At 39.3% G+C, this 22,698-nt stretch overlaps 1 protein-coding gene across 8 annotated transcripts in view; it reads right to left on the bottom strand.

Annotated features, from left to right (window-relative positions):
- Window positions 1-22,698, bottom strand: part of STXBP5L (syntaxin binding protein 5L) — a 451,068-nt gene that overhangs the window by 94,276 nt on the left and 334,094 nt on the right. For all 8 annotated transcript variants that reach the window (XM_043512693.1, XM_043512690.1, XM_038378599.2 and 5 more), the window contains exons 15-16: window positions 13,251-13,468; window positions 6,245-6,417 (exon numbers count right to left, since the gene is read on the bottom strand). In XM_043512693.1, coding sequence (XP_043368628.1) covers window positions 6,245-6,417; window positions 13,251-13,468 — 391 coding nt within the window. The remainder of the gene's footprint in view (window positions 1-6,244; window positions 6,418-13,250; window positions 13,469-22,698) is intronic.

Here is a 22,698-nt window from a genome sequence, read left to right as displayed (position 1 = left end):
GAGAATGATAATTCCATTTCTTGGAGGGTTTCAATGAGGTTTCAGATTAGGAATGAAACCTGAAAATGTCAAAATTCTCCACGAAAGAAAATTCAAATTTTGTTTGTTTGTTTGTTTGTTTTGGGTCAATTGAAATATTTCATTTCAACAACATTGTTTTGTTTCATTACAAATTCAGCTTTTTAAAATGTTATAATATATAGTGCAAAATAAAACAATTTAGAAACAAAAAGTCATTTCAAAAGAAAAAATTGAAATGTTTCATTCCGAGTGTTGAAATGGGACACCTCAACATTATTGGAAATTGTTTTCCTATTTTTCCCAAAACAAAATTTCTGCTAAATCAACAATCACTTTGTGAATAATTTCTATTTCAATGGAACTGCATTTTGCGATGGAAAATGAAATGGTTGTGTCAAAGTTTTTCCAATCAAGCTCTAGTTCCAATCCAAAGATAAAGAACCCACCCTGTAAAATTGTTTGTGGCACTCCTTGCTCTCTGTTATGCCTATGGTTAATTCCTGTACCTCCTCCTGAATATCACACACTCAGCTCCTGGGATTAACAGTTCTGTGTCCATGGACCCAGATCTGTAGATCCTGCTGTAACCCATTCCTAACTCGATAACTGCTTAGACTAAATATTATTATGCGGAATTCTATTCAGTGGTGATTGATAAAATCTGAGAAATTCAAGAGTGACTATGCTTTAAAAGGCCCCATAAATTGTTAATTCACCTTTTAATGTCCCCTTCTTATCTATCTAGCCACATTTTTATGTAGTGCTCATCTCCGTGGTATCTGGATACCTAAAACTCATGAATCAGGCAAAGACTCCATCTCTCCTTCAATCCAACTAACCTGTTTTGTTAACTCTCCTTCCTTTGAGTACAATCACCTAGTAGCTAATCTAGCCTTGAAGACTGAATGGATTCTTATAAGAAAGACAAGGTGGGAGAGGTAATATCTTTTATTGGACCAATTTATGCTGGTGAAGGAGACAAGCTTTCAAGCTACACAGCTTTTTATACACGCTTCCTATACAGAGTTTGGTGCAGTTAGCAGTCTCTCTTCATGTGTTGTTATGGAAGGTGCAATTGTCTGCAAAGCAGGTCCCAGAGGTGTACCAAAGATGTTGCAAAAAGATTATTCTTCACCTACTGTATGGCTGCTTTCTCTTTTCAGTACCTTTCTTTGCTGACTGGTAGAATGTATTTATCATCTTCAAATATTGTATTGAAGACAATGTCCAATTTGTCTTAAGTGCTGCAGTTTAAAATACCAGACATGCTCTTAAAATTATTTAAAATTCCAGTGGTATAAACCACACTTTATTAATCATAGTTTTTAACTCTCATGAGCTTATTAAAGTTGCTGTATATGTTTCTCACTTCAGTATTTACTCTTTAACAAGAAATGTATATTTTTCTTTGTAACTGAATTTCTTTACCATAGTGGTTACTTATCAGATTGCAATGAATGTTATTTTATTGAAAATAATTATGTACTGTTAACAATGAAAATACAAATCATATCAAAATGAGAATCTGATAGCTTCTGTCTCATTTTTGTAATACTACTCAGTTCTTATGGGGCATGTACACTATACAAATTATGGGTCAATTTAATCCATGTTGTATCTCTACTGACTTCAATGTAGTTGCCCCAGGGATGCATGTGGAGCATTGTTTTTAAGGATCTATACTTTTCTTATTGTTTATTGTTTCATATCTATGAAAAATTATATCTTCTCTGGGGGTGGATAAAGTGGTTTCTGGTAGGCAAGTTTTCCTTTTCAGCAAAACTCAAAAGTGGGACCCAAATAGCATAATAATCTTAGCTCATTATAGGCTAAATTTTATAACTTTCTATTGTTTATCACCTTCAAGATCAACAGTACAGCAGTTTAAAGTAATGATGGCTCATTGATAATAAATAATTATGGGTTGGGTCTTTTTAATTTGTTTATATTGGACCTCTAACTTAGATTCTAAGGTCAGCGGGGACCATTATGATCATCTAGTCTGACCTCTTGTATAGCACACACCATAAGACTTCTCCAAAATAATTCCGAGAGTATCTTTTTTAGAAAAACACGCAATCTTGATTTAAAAATTGTCAGTGATGAAGAGTTCACCACAATCTTTGGTAAATTACTCCAGTGGTTAATTACCCTCACCACTAAAAATGTGTGCCTTATTTCCAATCTGAATTTGTCTAGCTTCACGCTCTAGCCATTGGATTATACCTTTATGTGGATTATACCATTGTGTTATACCTTTTCCTGATAGACTAAACAGCCCATTATTAAATATTTTTTCCTCAGATAGATATTTGTAGACTGTAATCAAGTCCCTCCCTAACCTTCCCTTGTTCAGATAAATAGACTGAGGTCCCTGCATCTGTCGCTATGAGGCATGCTTTCTAACTTTTTAACCATTCTTATGGCTCATCTCTGAACCCTCTTCAATTTATCAACATCCTTCTTGAATACAGAAGTGAAAAAACTTCTTTACTCCAACTTGAGATTACTCTGTTTATGCTTCTCAGGATTGCATTAGCTCTTTTCACCACAGCATCATACTGGGAGCTCATGTTCTGCTGCTTATCCAGGGGTAGAGGGATAGCTCAGTGGTTTGAGCATTGGCATGCTAAACCCAGGGTTGTGAGCTCAATCTTTGAGGGGGCCATTTAGGGATCTGGGGCAAAAATTGGGGATTGGTCCTGCTTTGAGTAGGGGGTTGGACTAGATGACCTTCTGAGGTTCCTTCCAAACCTGATATTCTATGATTCTATGATCAAGTGAGCAAAAAGGGAGGGGGAGTGGCACTTCACATTAAAAATGGCATTACCTGTTTCTGAGTCACTGATAACTGGGAAGAAAATTATCTTGAATTCTTATGGATCAATGTCCTAACAGATAAAGCACAAGATGGGGTAATACTAGATGTCTGCTACAGACCACCAAATCTCATTAGAGAGCAGGATAAGCACCTCCTTACACACCTATCTATAATATGTAGGGGGAACTGTTTATTATTTAGCCAGTGTGACTGATCCCTAATATGTTGAGCCCAGAACACAGTGGAATCCCTAACAGGTGGAGCCCAAACATGCTGGAATGCATAGACGATTGGTGCCTCCCCATACTTGGGGGGGCACAAGCTAAAGGGCAGGACACGTGCTCATGTTTCTCCTCTGGCCAGCGACCCACACAGCCTGGGGCCTAAGCACTCTCCGTGCTCCACATTACCTGCGGGGGGAGACGGGGTGTTTCCTTCTCTCCCTGTGCCTCCCCCCCAGCACATTTGGCCGCTCTACCTGGCAGCTGATCGGGGAGTGGGACGGAGCTGCTTCTGCCTAAGAGAGCCTGGCTGGGAGGCAGCAGCGGCCCGCTCCCTGCCTAGGCTCAGCTGCCGGGGACAGGGGCTGAGCATGCTGGGGGGAAGGGGTGCTCCAGCTCACTCGGTCCCTGTCCCCGGCTGCAGGGCCTGCCCACTGCCACCCCATCTGCTGGAGACAGGGACCGAGTGAGCTTGAGCCCCCTCTTCCCTCAGCATGTTTCCAGGATGTTGACATAGACAAATGGACATTAAAGAGACACTGGAAGTCTGGAAACAGAGTCTTGTTATTATTACAGCTACTTTTTGATGACAGTGATGATATTGCTCTCTCAAATAAGCAAAGACTCCACTGAGGCAGTCCTGGAAACGTTATTGTGTTCTAACAGCCTTCACAAGAACCTCAATATTCAATATTCTCATCACTTCTCTGATTTTTTCGAATACATAATTTTTTTCCATTCACATTTTGAAATAAGAGCCTGTTTCTAATATCAAAAAGTCTTTTCAAATATACATGACGTTCATGGAAATGCTTCATAGTGACAAAGAAGTTCAAACCATGGAAAACAAACAAACAACAAAATACCTCAGAGTAAAATCCTAGCCCCACTGAAGTTAATGGCAAAACTCTCTGACTTTTATGGGGCCAGGATATCACCCTGGGTTGTTTTGGTTTTTTTCCTTTTTCCATTGCGTCTCCCATTGACTTCAGTGAGATTAAGCACATTCTTAAAGTTCATCTGCTTTGTTGAATAAGGATGGACTGATGAATTGGGTGCCAAAGTGAATAGGGCCACATATGTATAAACAACATAACTTTTCTTATGCTAATTAGATGATGCTTCTATGTTCTAAAACATTACTTTCAGGAGCCTAAAAGACAGAACTGTCAGTCACTGTTTATTTAAACTGAGTTTGAAACAAAATGAGACATATTTAATAATATTTAAAGCAATTATGATTGCACTAAAATAAAAATAAACATTGATCTCTGCAATGAATATAATTGCTGTTAAATTACAATTTATAAAACATTGTAAGGAATACTCAAAACCAGAACTCATTAGGGTTTAGTCAGAACATATTAATCTACTCCAATTAGTTGTGATGTATATAACAGACAACAACTTTTTTCATTTCTTAAAACCCATAATACTTCTTTACACACAGTTAACAGAATAATAGAAACGTGGGACTGGAAGTGGCTTGAGAGGTCATCTAGCCCAGCTCCCTGGGCTGAGGCAGAATCAAGTATATCTAGACCATCTCTGAGAGGTGTTTGTCTAACTTGTTTTAAAAACCTCTGATAGAAATTCCGCAACTTCCATTGAAAGCCTATTCCAGTGCTTAACTATCCTTATAAACAGAAAGTTTCCTAATTTCTAATCTAAATCTTCCTTCCTACAGATTAAGCCCATACTTCTTGACCTACCTTCCATGGTCATGGAGAACAATTGATCACCATCCTTTTGATAATAGTCCTTAACATATTTGAAGTCTGTTACCAGGTCCCCTACCACTCTTCTTTTCTTAAAACTAAACACACTGAGCTTTTTTAACCTTTCCTCAAAAATCAGGTTTTCTAAACCTTTTATCATTTTTGTTGCTTTCCTGTGAACTCTCTCCAATTAGTTCACATCTTTCCTAAAGTGTGGTGCACAGAACTTCACACAGTACTCCAGCTGAAGCTTCACCAGTGCAGAGTAGAGCGGGACTATTACTTCCTGGGTTTTATATATGACACTCCTGTTAATACACCCCAGAATTATATTAGCTTTTTTTTCAACTACATCACATTGTTGGCTCATATTCAATTTGTGATCCACTATAACGTCCAGATCCTTCTTAGCTGTACTACCATCTAATCATTTTGTAGCTGTGCATTTGATTTTTTCTTCCTAAATGTAGTACTTTGCACTTTTTTTGAATTTCATCTTGTTGATTTCTGACTAATTCTGCAATTTGTCGAAGTCCTTTTGAATTCTACTCCTGTCCTCCAAAGTGCTTGCAACTTCTCTCAGCTTGGTGTCATCCAAAGATTTTATCAGCATACTTTCCACTCCATTATCCAAGTCATTAATGAAAATATTGAATAGTACCAGACCCAGGACAGACCCCTGCAGGCCCCCACTAGATATGTCCTCCCAATTTGACAGCAAATCATCAATAACTGTATGATTTTTCAACCACTTGTACATCCACCTAATACTAACTTCATCTAGACCACATTCCACTAGTTTGCTCCCCCCTATATTAGACCAGTAACTCTACATCTATCTCATATCATTACCTTTAAGCTTTTTATTATTGTTTTATAAATACATAGTTTTTTTCTATAAATACATACACATTTTTCCTCAAAGAAAGATCATAGCCCCATACTGGCATACTGATGGTAGTGCACATAATGGCAGTTTTGGACATGACTGTTTTATGGAGATCACTTTGTCAACACAAAAGACAATACTTTCCCCTGTAAACTAAAGGCTGATGCATGCTGAGATGCTTGCTTGTTTTCAGTTCAAAATTTGGGACTTTGTGTGTGTGTGTGTGTGTCTCATATCAGTTTAAAAGTCCAGATCTAATTTATAGGCCTCTCTCAACACAAAATCTTCTTTGGCATAATTGGGTATTCAATGTCTTCCTAATCTTTATTTCAGATTATTTTCCCCGATGTATTAAATTGTCTTTGTCTCATTTAATATTTTATATTAAATATTTCTATTTCTAACCATTTTAAACCCCTTTATATTATTTATCTCACTGTTTGCCACAGATTCCAGTTTAGTATCATCTGTGAATTATATTGACATATTGTTTATCCTCCTTTTCCAATTCATTATGTTAAATATGATTTATTTGAATGAGTAGAATACATTTTAAATAAGTGCATTACTTTACCTAAGACATGGGATACTGTCCTTCATCATTCCTTCACATGCCACAGTGTTGGTACTACCTGAAAGGCTCCTTAAGGAAGGAAGTTGGAATGAGGCATCAGGAAATGGAGGAATTATTTCTGGTTCAGGAGTAATGATATCTTCTATGTCATACTGAAGTCGCACCTCTAATGACTGAAGTAAATAAAAATCTAAGTTACAATTTATTAAAATGAGCTACTTAGACATCATTGCTTTTAAATAGATAACACTAATTCTGTTTCTAACAATAAAAGCACAGTTATCATTGCTTTTTGCTATTAGAGATGGTTGGTTACTCATTAACATCTCAATATCAGCATCTGAAAACAATGCATCTGTCCCCAAGCTGGTAGAGAAATACCCAGTTGTATGCTTCCACCAGTGACTGTGACTCAGGTGCTTTCTGGCTGATGAAAGAGACTGAGGGCACCTGGGGCCCCTATAAATAGAGATCCCCAACACTTCCTATGAAGCGGGAAATCTAGCACACAGCACAGAACTGACATGCTGATGGCATTGATGGGTGATCTTCCCTTCTCCACAGACAAGAGTCAGGCAATCACAATGAGATAACATAAGGTTCTTGCTCATTGGAAAACCACATTCCTGGCACATGAGCTCAGAAGCTTCTAGCAAGCATTGTCCAGTGGACTGCTCCATCCTTCCCCACTCACTTTAGGTTCCCAGGATGTGGGCATAATCATCTTGCATTTCTTCTCCCTAATTCAGGAAACTTTAATCCAAGACTTCATGGGCAAGGGGAATATTGGCAGGAAGTGTGAATCCATATGGGCAACTATCGTGGAGAACCACAGTTACCAAGGGAAGTTATTGATTTTTCTCCTTTGTGAACTGTCCAAATGGATCCCTATTCTGGAGAAATTAAGAAGCAGCAATGACCCTCCAGGAGGTGGTTCTGAGAAATACTAACTAACTAGTGACTGCAGGACTGCTCTGCTGAATTGGACATCAGATCTATAGTCAAAGACCCAGATCTAGAATGTAAATTATGCTGCATAAAGATGTTTATAGAGCTCCAATATGCCTTTCATATTTCAGTCATGGAGACTTGTGAAAGCATGTATAGAAGATGTGTTAGACTTAGCTGAATGTCCAAAAGACATCTGACAGATTCTAGCAGTCAAATATTGATCTGATTTGATCTGTAACAATACTGAGATGGGACACTAGATGGGGAGGGCTCTGAGTTACTACAGAGAATTCTTTCCCAGGTATGTGCCTCGTGGGTCTTGCCCACATGCTCAGGGTCTAACTGATCACCATATTTGGGGTCAGGAAGGAATTTTCCCACAAGTCAAATTGGCAGAGACTCTGGGTTTTTTTGCCTTCTTCTGCAGCATGGGCCATGGGTCACTTGCAAGTTTAAATGAGTGTAAATGGTGACTCTGTAACTTGAAGTCTTTAAACCGTGATTTGAGAACTTCAGTAACTCAGTCAGAGATTATGGGCCTATTACAGGAGTGGGTGGGTGAGGTTTTGTGGCCTCAATGTGCAGGAGGTCATCAGACTAGATGATCACAAGGTCCCTTTTGTCCTTAGTGTCCCTGAGTCTATGACCTATTTGTGTTGGGATGGTCTGCTTTCTGGTCTTATCCCCACATGCCACAAAATGTCTGTGGAGCTTGTGGGTGAGTTTGTTCCTATTTAGATAGTAACTAAGTGCCCTCTTTACTTCTATATTGTGAAGGTTGGTGTCCTCTGGATGTGAATGAGAACTGAAGAAAAATACAGGTAGGCTTATGACCTGGTTGAGATGGAAACTAGGATCCTCTTTAGATAGGAAATTGGGGTGAGGATGCAGGACTAATGTATCCTTATGGAACATAGCGTAAGGGGGCTGAACCATCAGGTTCTGATCTACTAACTCTCTGGCTGAAGTTACAGCTAAGATGATTATTATCCTCAGAGACAGATGGTAGATAACACAGTTCAATATGGCTTGGAATAGGGTCCCCATTAGCTTTGTTGGTCTATGGTTCAGTTCCCTTGATGGAGATGGTCTCACATTATATTATCTATTATTTGTATTACAGTAGTGTCCAGAGACCCCTATTGAGATTGGGGTCCCACTGCACTAGGTGCTGTACAGATAGATAGTAAGATAGTAAGGGTCCCTGCCCTGAGGTCTAATCTTATGAGACCAATAAAAGGCTGAGAGGGGAAAACAGAGGTACAAAAAAGATGAAGTGACCTGCTAAAGGACACACAGCAGGTCAGCAGCAGCAGCACAATTTCTTTGGATCCAAGGATACTCCCCAAGGTGGCTGAGCTCTGATCAGCTAATTTTCTAAGTATGAGTGGACACTGAAGCCCTGACATTTGGGAAAGGTAGTGGTGTCACAGAAAGATCCCAGGATACACAAAGTTAATGCAGAGATCTTCTCCCTCACAAAATCAAAGATATCTCCAATGAGAAGGGTGTCAAGACGTGAAAGTAAGCTAATATAAGCCAATGTCACCATATGGAATTTCGGCTTCTTGATGTATTTGTGTAATCACCTTGCATGCATTAGGTGATGCAGACTCCCTTTTTGGGTACCAAGAAATAAATGAAGAACCTCTTGTATTGGCAAGGGACCTCTTCTATAGCCCCATCTGTGTCCCTTACCAGTGTCTCATAAAAGGATCCTGAAAGATATGGAGAAAGGGGAAGGGTACAAACCCACAACACAGACTGCCTGGAGGGTTTTAATCATTTTATCAGACTTGCTGTCTGGAACTCAGTGCTGCAGCCAAGCTTGCCAGTGAGGCAGGATAGACGGCAGACAAAATACTTGGATCTAAGTATGAGAGATTAGTGCCTCAGGGTAGCCTTCTGGCCTGCTGGAGGTCAGGAAGAGTTTTACCTCTGGAACCTGAAGGGAACAGCTTTTGTCCTAAATGAAGCTGTATAGACATCAAATCTGAGAGTCGCCCCTTCTTCAAGATGTCATCTATCTTTTCCTAACAAATCAAGAGTCTTAAAGGAAGACCCCCCCACCACGCTCAGAACATCCTGTTGTAAACTCAAATTCTTCAACCAGGAAGATCAGTGCATGATAACTGCTGTCATTACAGACTTGGCAGTACTGTCAGAGATGTCATATGCTGATCACTGCAGGGCATGTTCACATCATTCAAGAGCTGATCTAAAAGGAAGAGTCACCTCAGCCCAGTAACCACATAAGGAGGTGATACTTCATCAGCACTACTTGACGGTTGGTGATTCTCTGCTGCGGTGTGGCTGAGGACTATACCTTACCCTAACAGACTCATTTATTTGTTATCCATATCTACAGATAAAGACCTATAGGCTTCAGCTTGGTGACATTTTTAATTGGCTTTTGCAACTACTAGATAATACGGAGTTGGATGACAGTAAAAGTACTGTGAGCTGGGTGAAACTTTGTTATGGGCTGAGTGAAAAAACCCTCAATGAGGTTGATGGGTGTGAACGTACACTACAAATTAGTACAACTGTAAGGAGAAGTTAATCATAAATTCTCATCCAAAACAAAAGGGTTATGTGAATCCACCTGGAGTTTTAGACTGTGTAGGTGGAGTGGCTTTTGCTGAGTATAGTTTTGGGTAAAGTAAGTGTGTGTGTGTGTGTGCGCGTGTGTGCGCGCGCACATGTGTATGTCTGTAAGGGAAAGAAGAAAAGGGAACAGAAACAGAGAGACAGAGACAAAAAACAAGAAAGGCAACAGCAGCCTATGAGCACAGTGGAAAAAGCTAGAGAGAAAATTTTTGGGTCCTGTGTTGGCTAAAGAGGCTTGGGGCTGTAAGCTAAGAAACCTTTCTTTTGTTTCTAGCTGCTCCTGCACTCCTTGTAAATAAACAGGATTGCATCAAAGAAAATACCAGATTCCATCACCAATCTCTACCTCCAACTGGAACATCTCCAGGGCCCCAAACTTTGACTAAAGCCACTAAGGAAGAAAAGGGACAATAGTATTTAAATCTTTTGAGGAATAGAGATAGAACAGTCTTTTTGCTTTGGGACAGGAGGCAAAGAGAAACCCTTGGACTCATCTGGGGAAGGTGAGGATGGAGGAGATCTTTCTGGTTCATCAGACACTTCCAACACTTTCTCCTCTATTACAGCAACCTCCTCCACCCCCAGGCTGTCCGGGGCAACACTTCTAACAAAAACCATGTTGGTAGCAGCAGGAGGATGGCTAGATCTCACCGCCTTAAAAGATGAAGAACTATGCAGATGAGGCCTTTGTATATGTCTCTTTCAAGGTCAACCTTTAAGTTCAAAGACCTATGGAAACAGAGGGAAGGGAGGAAAAGCATACACCACAGTTCCTCTAATAATGAGAGAAAATGGCCACTCTCCAGATTTCATTCAGTTCTTATCTGCTGCAGAATCTTGCTATCTTTTTGTTTGTAGCTCTGGCAAAGAAATCCATTGGCAGCTTCCACCTTTAGAGACTGATGAGTAAGATACGTGGTTGAGAACAGCCAGATCTCCTGGAAATAGTTGCTTTTGACTAAGCTAGTCTGCATGGCTGTTAAATCCTCCTGCTAGATAAAATACCCTAAGAGAGAGTATGTCCTCCTCTTCCACTACATCGGAAGTGCAGCTTCTCTGCTGAAACACTTGCTTTTTGTCTCTTCCTGTTTAAATAAGCAACAGGTACTGAACTGTCAATCTGAGTTAGGCGGGGCTATCTTTCACTTCCGGATAAAAGGTGAAACTGAGTTAATCCTAAGGCTCTTAATTCCACAGTATTCTGTAATACCTTCATTTGGCTTTGGTTCATATCCTGAGTGGAAGATCCAGAGGTTGCAGAATGGTGTATGTCTTGCCAATTTGTTTTTGGGCATCTTGCAAAAGCATCTCCTGCTGGGGGTTTACTGGAGATTCTCATCACCTAATTCAATGACCTTTCTCTGTATTTCCAAAGAAAGGCACACTGTTCCCTGCAGATCTCCTCAAAAGTTTGGTCAAGAAGCCATACCAGGGAAGGACTGATGCTACTGGTAGGGTAGAGAATTTCACAGGCCCTCTTCCTCAGAAGCTTGCTGTGGAGCCACTTAGAAGTGATCTTGGATCCCATGTCAGCTGGACATCCTCTGTATACCCATAAGGGGAGGGTCAGTATGAACTGGAAGGAATAGTCTCAGGTGGCAAAATGGAAGCAAGAGCCTTACGATATGCCTACACCACCACCTGGAAACCTATTCTTTCTACAGAGAAACTACTGATCTAGAGTGAAGAGCTGTGTGTCTGAGCCAGAGGAAGGTACAACTGATGGAGGAAGGTAGAAGAGAGGCTTTGGTGGAGATGGCGGTGCCCAAAATTCAGCAGACCTGACTGGATGTGCCATCTGTATAAGAGACTATGGTGAAACAGCCTTTCACAAAAGAATTATTCATGTAAACAGTTCTAAATAGGAGACAAAATTTGAGATATGGAGTATTGAATGTGCACAGATTATTACACTCAGCAAAATGCCATTCATTCCTTGTGACAATTTAGCTGAAAAACAGAAAGTGTACCTAATCATCTAAGAATACTGAGATATAAGAATGTTATGAATACTGTATGTGACGTGGTCAGTGAAATAATTTTATTGTGTATTGAGTGGTATGACTTTCCTGCATGAATGTATTGATCTAGCTTAATAGGGGGCTATGGGAACATCAAACATGAAAGTGACACAATAACTAGAAATAAGCAAACCTCCCAACAAACATGGGGGTGGGTAATTACAGGACAATGGCACGCTCCCAGGATCCAGACAGCAGTTTTGTCAGGATAGGAGCCTGGAACTCCTGAACATTAAAAAACCCTCTCAGGGGAAGAAGGAGAATCAATTGTTAGGAGCTGTCCAGTGAACAGGTTGAAATAGAGGGACACTCTGAAGAAGGAGTCTGAAGGAGCTGAACCTTCCCCAGATCCAGGGAATGGTAAGACTTAGGGAGATACAGGCATACATAGAGGCTGGATTATTGTTTTAAGATTTGTTTTCTCTATAATGCTGTGGTTCTAACTAAATAATGGGTTGGTTTAGGAAGGCTGTTTAGTCACTGTATTAACCACTGGTCATTGCTATCAGAGGGAACAGAACTCCAGGCTCTGAGTCTAAGTTAGATCTGCTGAGATAATCATGGGTAGAATCTGGATACTGCAGCCCCAAGCCCAGTCTGAATGATTCACAGAGGTGAAAGCTTATGGCCTGAAACCTGAGGGAGACGCACTCGAAGGGACCAGGAAGGGTCAGAGGGGCAGTTAGCCCAATATTCGAGACAATAATGTTGACTATTTAGATAGATATCATCTGCCACTTCCTGTAGTGTCGACTTTTTTGCAGAAACAAAGTCAGCATTAGTTGATTAAAATATATTAAACCAGAAAAAAACAACACTTTTACTTTGTCAAAGACTGAAAAATGTTAGATTCCTTTGTATTACAAGCACTATGAAGATAAATTAAAATAAAGCCTTCAAACTCTTGAGTTAAAAGAGAGTGATATTATCATGCAATGAAATAAATTAATGTTTAGTATCAAAGCAGCACAGATAACTTACTTTGTATATTAATGTAAAATTATTTACTGAGAACATTTGGTCTGTTCTTGGGTGCCAAAAATGTACTTTGGATGATAAAAACACATATGGTACCATACCAAGTATTTCTGGAGCAAGCAACTAACACACAGATCCGTCCTGATGGCTTGGAAACAGCCTAAGTCTTGCCTTATTACTATATTTTATTCCTATTGCAAAAGGTTGACTCCACTAAAATCAATGTGAGTTTTCAATTGTCATCAGTGGGCCTCAGATTTCACCCACAACATTTAAACATGAATGCTCCTAAATTTATTCTTAGGCAGCTTAATAGAAGTTTTATTCAGGTATATAACTATGGATTGAGCAGCCTCACACAAGGCACTCAAATTTGAAAATGATGGCTTATATTACTTATTCTTTTCAATCAACATCATATGTGAGCAAAATTCTTAGCAACTTACCACTATTTCAGTATTCACTTCGTGTTTGCTGAATCTGTAAACGATAACATATGCAGAGACTCCCGCCACACAGAATATTCGGCTTTCAGGGCACCAGTACATCATCTGAATGGCAAAAGGATCTTCTTCTACAATCTCAGCTGTTGGTTTTCCTTCCCCTAGCTTCTGTTTTTCAAACACTTTTGAGGTTTTTAACTTGTACAACATCTGTAGAGTTACTGCAAAATATTACAACATATCTAAAATTATTGTTTAACATTAAACAAACCTATACCTCACCTCTAGTTACAAAGTGTCTTAGCTGCTACTGTTTTTCAATCATGACATAGTATAACATGATATGAAGGCTCAACTTAACAAAATAATTGAGAGTAATACTAAACTTTGTTTCATATTTCTAGTAATGAATATTTGTACATGGGTCACTATTAGCACTCTCTTTTCTGGACCAGAAGAGCAAAAGTCATGAGTTTCAGTCACACACGTAGACTTAGGCACTTACTTAACACTGATGTTGCAGTGAAAACTGGGAAGATGCTGTGCTGAATGCTGCATTGTTGGTGCTATCTTCTCTATGAGATATTAAACTGGTGTCTCTTTTGTAATGTCTTGGTAGAAATTAGAGATCCCATGGCACTTTCAGGGGAAAATATAGGAGATAATTCTGGTGACCTGACCAGCTCCAAGGCTGTGTGATAACACAGTGGTTACTCTGTATTCAGAATCATTGCTTTTGATTCATTATGTTGTGAAATGCTTTGAATATCTTAGCTATTAAATAATAATTTAATATTTACAGCATTTTTATATGTTCGTGTTTTATATTTATGGTGTTATATAGATTGATAATATCCAGAAGCCCCAGTCAGGATTGGGACACTATTGTGCTGCTCATGGACCCCGTCCCAAAGACATTACAATCTAAAAGGTATGAAATGCAACTAACCACATTCTATTCTATTTGCAAAATCTTTTACATCAGTGTGGATTATGGAGAAAAACATAGCAATCATATTTTCCTGAAATGTCTCCACCGTCAGGCTCAGATTTGGAGTGAGGTGCAATTTTAGGGTCTCATTCTCTACCCATATTAGTTTTACTCCAGTATAACTGCATTGTCTTCAATGGAGTTACTTCAGATTAACACTGGTGCAAGACAAAGAGCATCAGGCCTGTTGATTCCCCAAGTATGAAATGTATTTTATGCTTTGTGAAAAATTCTTTTAAGACACTGGTGCTTTTAATGCAGCATCCAAAAGTAGGACTGCAGCTTTAAGCCACTGTCTATATTGTAGGTTGGGGATGAGGAGCGCTCAATTTACCATTGCTCTGCACTCTGTGTAGTCATTTACACCTGATTAAGTGGGTGTAAAACAATGCATTCTGATATGGATTTGGTTTTACGCTCGTTTTGCATTCACTTGGCCCTGGTGTTAATGACTACACAAGTTTCAGGACAAATGGTGAACTAGGCCACTGCCTCTGTGAATCCTAGGAAACACAGGCCTGTTACTTGTTTGCAGGTTGTATCATCTGTTCCTCCAGTACCAGTACAGATCTGCTGGCCTTTTATGAGGCGGAAAGAGGCCATGGAGTCCACCTCAGACTTCTGGGGAGTCCAGTGCTGTCCTTAGAGCTAGACTCTTATAGTCTGTGCATACTAGGGATGCAAGAATCACAGTTGTACCTGGTCTTTGCTCAGGGGCACCACAGGAGCAAGGAAAGACTCCCTGAAACTTTCTTCCCCTTGTACACCTGTGCAGGACCAGATAACACCTATTCCTAAGCAAATGAGAAATAGTGAAATGGGTCATGAGCAAGGCTGAATTTTGAAAATTGCTTCAGTGACTTAGCAATTCTGCACTCTCAATATACCTGTGGTTTGAGATATGAAAATACAGGAGAACTAACCAGTGCCTAAAGGCAGAGTACATTGTATCTTTGAAGATCCTGATGCTCACATAAATGTTTGTGATGAATCACCAAACAAAACCTTAAACTGTATTAAGATTATTTCAGCTAAAACTTTGTAACCAGAAAACCTGAAACACAGGTACAGAAAGCAAAGCATGTATTTAACAAGCAGGACTAAGAAGTGTTGTGCAAATAACACATTTTTCAATTTGATGTCTGAATCAAAAAATTGTTTTGGGTTGAATGAAATGTGTGGTTTGATCCTAAACAAAATGTTTGTTTCATTTTCAAGTTCTGTTTTTTAAAATTTTTTTTTTTTAAATAAAATTGAAGCAAAATTCAAAACAAAGAGCCATTTCAAATTGAAAAATCAAAACATTTTGTTTTGAAAATGTCAAAACAAAACATTTAGACTTTTCTGGAATTCCCCCTCCCCATTTTTTTTTGACCAAAACAATTCAGTAAATTTGACTCAAATTTGAAAAATATTTTGGTCAATCTGAATATGCATTTTTTGGCAAAAAAAAATATATAATCTGAAAAATTTTGTCCAGTTCTAGGATTAAGAGGCAGACCCCAGCTGAGCACTGGTAAATTCTATTGGCTTTAGTGGAAGCTTGGGTGTTGAGCAGTGCCCAGGCCCAAAGCCTTTCACTTCTAAGACACAGCTTCAACTTATAATGCTACAGAACCTATGAGAAATAACTTCTAGTTGCTTAAGCTTATTACCAGCTGAAAAGATAACAACCCCCTCACCCCAACACATAAACATACATGTTCCTGAAAAGAACACAAACCTTGCCCCCAGTTACTGAAAGTGGTATCAGGTCCACCGACGGAAACAAAAGGGCTGCTGTGTTTCTACATAAATCCCCTAAAAGAGGTGCATTACAGCACTGGCACATTGGTTCACAAGACCAGTATATGCTAAGTATTTCGGGATCCCACAAAGCTAAACTGCATGTTTATACCAGCAATTATATCATACTTTCACAGAGAATGTACACACTTTGTGCTTAAGAAATAGTAAACAGGCATAGCCATCAAACCTTACTCTTACGCCTTTTGACCCATGCAATTTGCCAAATTTAGGGTGTTGTCAGTTGTTCAAGTTAAAAGGAGAAATTGATTATGCAGTCAGCTATTTTCTTTTATGCAATCTTGTTTATTTACAAGGAATGAACAAAATCCTATTTTTCCAAATGCAGGAGGAACCAAATAAAAGGAGATAGGTTTTTTTGCTTACAGCCCCAAATCTCTTCAGCCAGCACCAGACCCAAAAGCCTTCCCACTAGGCTTCTCTCTTCTTCACATTGTGCTTGTTCAGGATGTCTCTCTCTCTCTCTCTCTGTCAGACAATACCCAGTAACCACCTCTGCCCAGTTCATTCAACATTTTGGGCAGCCATGTATTAATCTTTGTTTTGGCCAGAGACATGTACCTGTGTTTTGATTTTGGAGACTGCTCTTATTTCAGCCAAATCTGTCATATTATTTTTGTATGTAAGAGGCTGCAGGACTACTCGTCACAAGTCAGGCTTCTGCATCAGATATAAACTGACTACATAGCTTACTTCTCAGAGAGATGCATACCAAATGTGTTCACTGTATGATCCTTTAATGCTGTGCCAGGTATGGCAAAGGTTAGCTTTAAATAAGATATTTTACACACACTGCCACTTAGTGTAGTACAATTTAGCATTCCATTACATCTCCCCCTTTAAGTTCTGCATTCCTATCATTTACAAAATATACACTATCACACTACCTTTGAAGTTAAGTACATGTCAGTCTGTTAAGTGTTTCTGAATCATACTGGTTTTCTACTTGAACATGTAACAACTTGGTCATCTGGCTGCATTGGTTGCAATGACTGGCTGTGGTTGGTTTGGAATCTCTGAATCTTCTTCTTGTTCTGCATCCACCATCTGAAGAGTTTGCTCTGTTAATTGTCCTTTCAGATGAACAAACTGTGTATGTTGATGGTTTTCGGTTGAACTCTTCACTCTCAGTCTCATTCACATATGATTTGAGTGCTGAATGTCCATCCTTTGTCTTCATCCAATTAGATGCGAACACGGTAATCAAGTTCTAGATCCAGCAGTTCTTTTATTCTTTTTATTGGATTTGGCTACTTTTTACATGTCTGGCCACTTTGGAGATAGATTCCTTTTCAAAGTCGGAACAGTAGTTCTGAGTTGTCTTCCCATCAGAGTAGTGTTGGACGATATCTAGTACCTGCAGTTGTGTTGATCAGTAACTCAGAAAAGCAAGGAATGGATCCTCCTGCTGTAGGATTTTTTTGGCTGTCTGCACAGCTCTCTCAGCCTCTCCATTGTCTTGTGGGTCATGTGGGCTGCTAGTAATATGATCAAAATCATATTTCATTCAGAACAACTTAAATTTTGCTGCAGTGAATTGTGCGGTTCATTGTCTGTCACGAGTTGTTCTGGAATATTGAAATGAGCCAAAGTGCACTTCAGTTTCTTGATACCACTGTGGCACGTTATGTCTTTCAAGTTCATTATTTCTATATACCTGGAAAAATAGTCCACCATGATCAGATAATGATGTCCTCTGAATTCACATAAATCTGCAGCTAGTCTCTTTTGAGGTTTCTCTGCTGGGGGAGTTTGTACACTGTATGGCTCAGCTTTGTCTCTTAAGTTGTTTTGTACTGGATCTCCTTTCAAAAGTCCAGTAGCATCAAATCCTTTACTGAATTCTTCCTCCTTTATCAATAGGGCCATCATAGCTGCTACATTGTGATTCCATCCACTGTGAATGTATAGCTTTTGTATTAGTAAGTTGTTTCTGTTATGAACTGGCCCATGCAGTTCAGAATACCGTCAGAACTGTGTCAGGCAATGTTATCTCTGGGAGGGGTTTAAGGTGCTGTAAGTCCCTTGTGAGGTTGACTGTGCGCTGAGTGAAGAAGAACTTCCTTTTATTTGTTTTAAACCTGCTACCCATTAATTTCACTTGGTGGCCCCTACTACTTATATTATGGGAACAAGTAAATAACTTTTCCTTATTCACTTTCTCCCCACCACTCATGATTTTATATACCTCTATCATATCCCCTCTTAGTCTCCTCTTTTCCAAGCTGAAAAGTCCTAGCTTCTTTAATCTCTCCTCATATAGGACCCGTTCCAAACCCCTAATCATTTTAGTTGCCCTTTTCTGAACCTTTTCTAATGCCAGTATATCTTTTTTGAGATGAGGGAACCACATCTGTAGGCACTATTCAAGATGTGGGTGTACCATGGATTTATAGAAGGGCAATAAGATATTCTCCATCTTATTCTCTATCCCTTTTTTAATGATTCCTAACATCCCGATTGCTTTTTTGACTGCCGCTGCACACTGCGTGGACGTCTTCAGAGAACTATCTACGATGACTCCAAGATCTTTCTTCTGATTAGTTGTAGCTAAATTAGCCCCCATCATATTGTATGTATAGTTGGGGTTATTTTTTTCAATGTGCATTACTTTACATTTATCCACATGAAATTTCATTTGCCATTTTGTTGCCCACTCACTTAGTTTTGTGAGATCTTTTTGAAGTTCTTCACAGTCTGCTTTGGTCTTAACTATCTTGAGCAGTTTAGTAGCATCTGCAAATTTTGCCACCTTTCTGTTTACCCCTTTCTCCAGATCATTTATGAATAAGTTGAATAGGATTGGTCCTAGGACTGATCCTTGGGGAACACCACTAGTTACCCCTCTCCATTCTGAAAATTTACCATTTATTCCTACCCCTTGTTCCCTGTCTTTTAACCAGTTCTCAGTCCATGAAAGGATCTTCCCTCTTATCCCGTGGCACCTTAATTTATGTAAGAGCCTTTGGTAAGGGACCTTGTCAAAGGCTTTCTGGAAGTCTAAGTACACTATGTCCACTGGATCCCCCTTGTCCACGTTTGTTGACCCCCTCAAAGAACTCAAATAGATTAGTAAGACATGATCTCCCTTTACAGAAACCATGTTGACTTTTGCGCAACAATTTATGTTCTTCTAGGTGTCTGACCAGTTTATTCTTTACTATTGTTTGAACTAATTTGCCCGGTACTGACATTAGACTTACCGGTCTGTAATTGCCAGGATCACTTCTAGAGCCCTTCTTAAATATTGGCATTACATTAGCTATCTTCCAGTCATTGGGTACAGAAGCTGATTTAAAGGACAGGTTACAAACCATAGCTAATAGTTCCGCAATTTCACATTTGAGTTCTTTCAGAACTCTTGGGTGAATGCCATCTGGTCCCGGTGACTTGTTACTGTTAAGTTTCTCAATTAATTCCAAAACCTCCTCTAGCGACACTTCAATCTGTGACAATTCCTCAGATTTCTCACTTACAAAAGACGGCTCAGGTTTGGGAATCTCCCTAATATCCTCAGCCATGAAGACTGAAGCAAAGAATTCATTTAGTTTCTCTGCAATGATTTTATCGTCTTTAAGTGCTCCTTTTGTATCTCGATTGTCCAGGGGGCCCATTGGTTGTTTAGCAAGCTTCCTGCTTCTGTTGTACTTAACAAAATGTTTTTTATTACCTTTTGAGTTTTTGGGTAGCTGTTCTTCAAACTCCTTTTTGGCTTTTCTTATTAAATTTTTACATTTAATTTGGCAGTGTTTATGCTCCTTTCTATTTACCTCACTAGGATTTGACTTCCACTTTTTAAAAGATGCCTTTTTATCTCTCACTGCTTCTTTTACATAGTTGTTAATCCACGGTGGCTCTTTTTTAGTTCTTTTACTGTTTTTTTTAAAATTGGGATATACATTTAAGTTGAGCCTCTATTATGGTGTCTTTGAAAAGTGTTCATGCAGCTTGCAGGGATTTCACTCTAGTCACTGTACCTTTAAATTTCTGATTAATTAACCTCCTCATTTTTGCATGATTCCCCTTTCTGAAATTAAATTCCACAGTGTTGGGCTGTTGAGGTGTTCTTCACACCACAGGAATGTTAAATGTTATTATACTATGGTCACTATTTCCAAGCGGTCCTGTTAGAGTTACCTCTTGGACCAGATCCAGCGCTCCACTCAGGACTAGATCGAGAGTTGCCTCTCCCCTTGTGGGTTCCTGTACCAGCTGCTCCAAGAAGTAGTCTTTTAAAGTATCAAGAAATTTTTTCTCTGCATTTCATCCTGAGGTGACAAGTACCCAGTCAGTATGGGAATAATTGAAATCCCCTTCTAATATTGAGTTTTTATTTTGATAGCCTCTCTAATCTCCCTTAGCATTTCATCGTCACTATTATCAACCACCTGACCTGGACAGTGATAGATCCCTACTATTATATTCTTATTAGAGCATGGAATTACTATCCATAGAGATTCTATGGAACATGTGGATTCATTTAAGATTTTTATTTCATTTGATTCTACATTTTCTTTCACATATAGTGCCACTTCCTCCGCATGACCTGTTCTATCCTTCCGATTTATTTTGTATCCTGGAATGATTGTGTCCCATTGATTGTTCTCACTCCACTAGGTTTATATGATGCCTATTATGTCAATATCCTCCTTTAACACGAGGCACTCTAGTTCACCCATCTTATTATTTAGACTTTTGGCATTTGTGTACAAGCACTTTAAAAACTTGTCAATGCTTATTTCGTCAAAGCTAAAGTTCTTTGGGGCATTGAAGAGTGCATGTTGATGAAATCCTGCAATCTTTGTTGCTTTATTCCTTCTGTTTGCAACTTTTGTTGCTTTGTTTTTTCTGTTCGTTCTCCTCTGGCACTAGTTTACTTCTGATACAATGTCATGTTGTTGTTGCTGGAGTCCCCGTTCTAGCTGATGTGTAAGAGTCAATTTGTTTCAGTGTCTTCTTGTGAAAATGTAAACAGATGAGGGATTCGCAGATGTCTACAACCTTCTTTCTTCTCCCATGCTTCTCTTTGGCTTTTTCTGTTTTGTTATTCTCAATGGCTTTAACTGCAGACCAATAGGTTAGCCACCATCCTGATCTATCAGGAGCAGCAGCTTCTTCTCGATGGGAGGTTGCAGGGCTGCTACTAGCAGGTAAGGATTCTGTATCAAATATAGACTTATTACAGATCTTACTTCTCAGAGATATACACACCAGATGCATTCACTGTATGATCCTTTAGTGCTCTGCCAGGTCTTGCTAATGTTAGCTTAAGGTATGTTACACACACCACCATCTAGTGGCTGAACAGTATAATATAGCTTAGCATTCCATGACAACTTTATATTCATCCTGAATGCAAGGTGGTGATTATGCCCAAGCCATAACAAAGAGGTTTAACTCAACCCACAATGATACAACATCCATCAAAGTTTATTTGCTAACATAGGGAAATTTTCAAAGCACAACGGGCTGTTATGGGTAACATTTTCAAAAGTGCCTGAGTGACTTGGTACCATTGACTTTCATTGGGGCCTAAGCCCCTAAGTGCCGAACTCACTTTTAAAAATGGAACTTGGGCTTCTAAATCACTCAGACACTTTTGAAATTTGTACCTTATGTACCTTAGTACCATTGAAAGTCAATGGGAATGGAAGCCTAACTCCCATTTGTGCCTTTGAAAATCTCCTCCTTTATAATTAAGTTTATATATGTACAATAAAATACATACACAAACACGGTGTTACATACATCATATGGGGCAGACTGTGAACCGGCCTAATTCAGCAATGCAAGGAGCTCTTTTCTACCTTACGTGGCCATGTTAACATTCCCTGCAGTGTGGCTCAAGTGCAGAAGGGTGAGCAAGGGCTGTGCATATACTACTACTCTCTCTACTCTTGGCAGATAGTTTGGGGTGAGGCACTTGGCTTTATCCTCCTTCCAATGTGCTGGTTAGCTGAGCAGTAACAAGGGGGCAAGTAAACTACTTTTTTTTTCCAGGGCTTAAGTTAGTTGCTTCCCGACTGGAGCAAGGGACTAGCTGAGAAAGAGTTGTGACTCTGAATCACAACTAATTACCAACTTTCTCGCTGGAGCAATACAGCTATGAACTGCAGCATACTCAGGGCTGGGCCTAAAGGCTCATTTTATCACCATATATGATATTTTACTGCACCATTTTCACTGTATTACAACTTTCTGAAAAATCCTCATTTAGGGTTAAGTTCTTATATGCTTAGCTTCTTTGCCAATTTTTATGGAAAGCTTGCAGAAAACCCCTCAGCCATTTCTGAGTTAAAGGTACGTGGAAAAAAAATCTCTTTTCAAAAATCTTTTATTAAAACTTAAGATTTTTTTTTGCTCAACAATGGCTGAAGAAATGTACTCCAAACTTGACATGTGCGTGGCCCTCCATGAGAAAGAGTCTTTTTGAAAAAATAAATGATATATTATTGAAAAATCACTTCTCAGCATGTTCAGTGGACATCTGGTAAGATTTTAGAAATCTAACAAGGCTTCACCTCCCAGTATTGCATTACTAGGGCAAGGAGAATCTCCCCTTTCCTCCTGTCCAGCCTGTCACATGCAGAGATTGCTGCTAGACAGGAGAAAGACTACTGCCTGAGAAAGACTTTAGGGTCTAATTGATAACAG

Source organism: Dermochelys coriacea, chromosome 1 (genome assembly GCF_009764565.3).
Source record: "Dermochelys coriacea isolate rDerCor1 chromosome 1, rDerCor1.pri.v4, whole genome shotgun sequence".
Classification (NCBI taxonomy): Eukaryota; Metazoa; Chordata; order Testudines; family Dermochelyidae; genus Dermochelys; species Dermochelys coriacea.
Note: the sequence above shows the minus strand (reverse complement) of the source record. Positions and strands in the feature narration are given on the sequence as shown.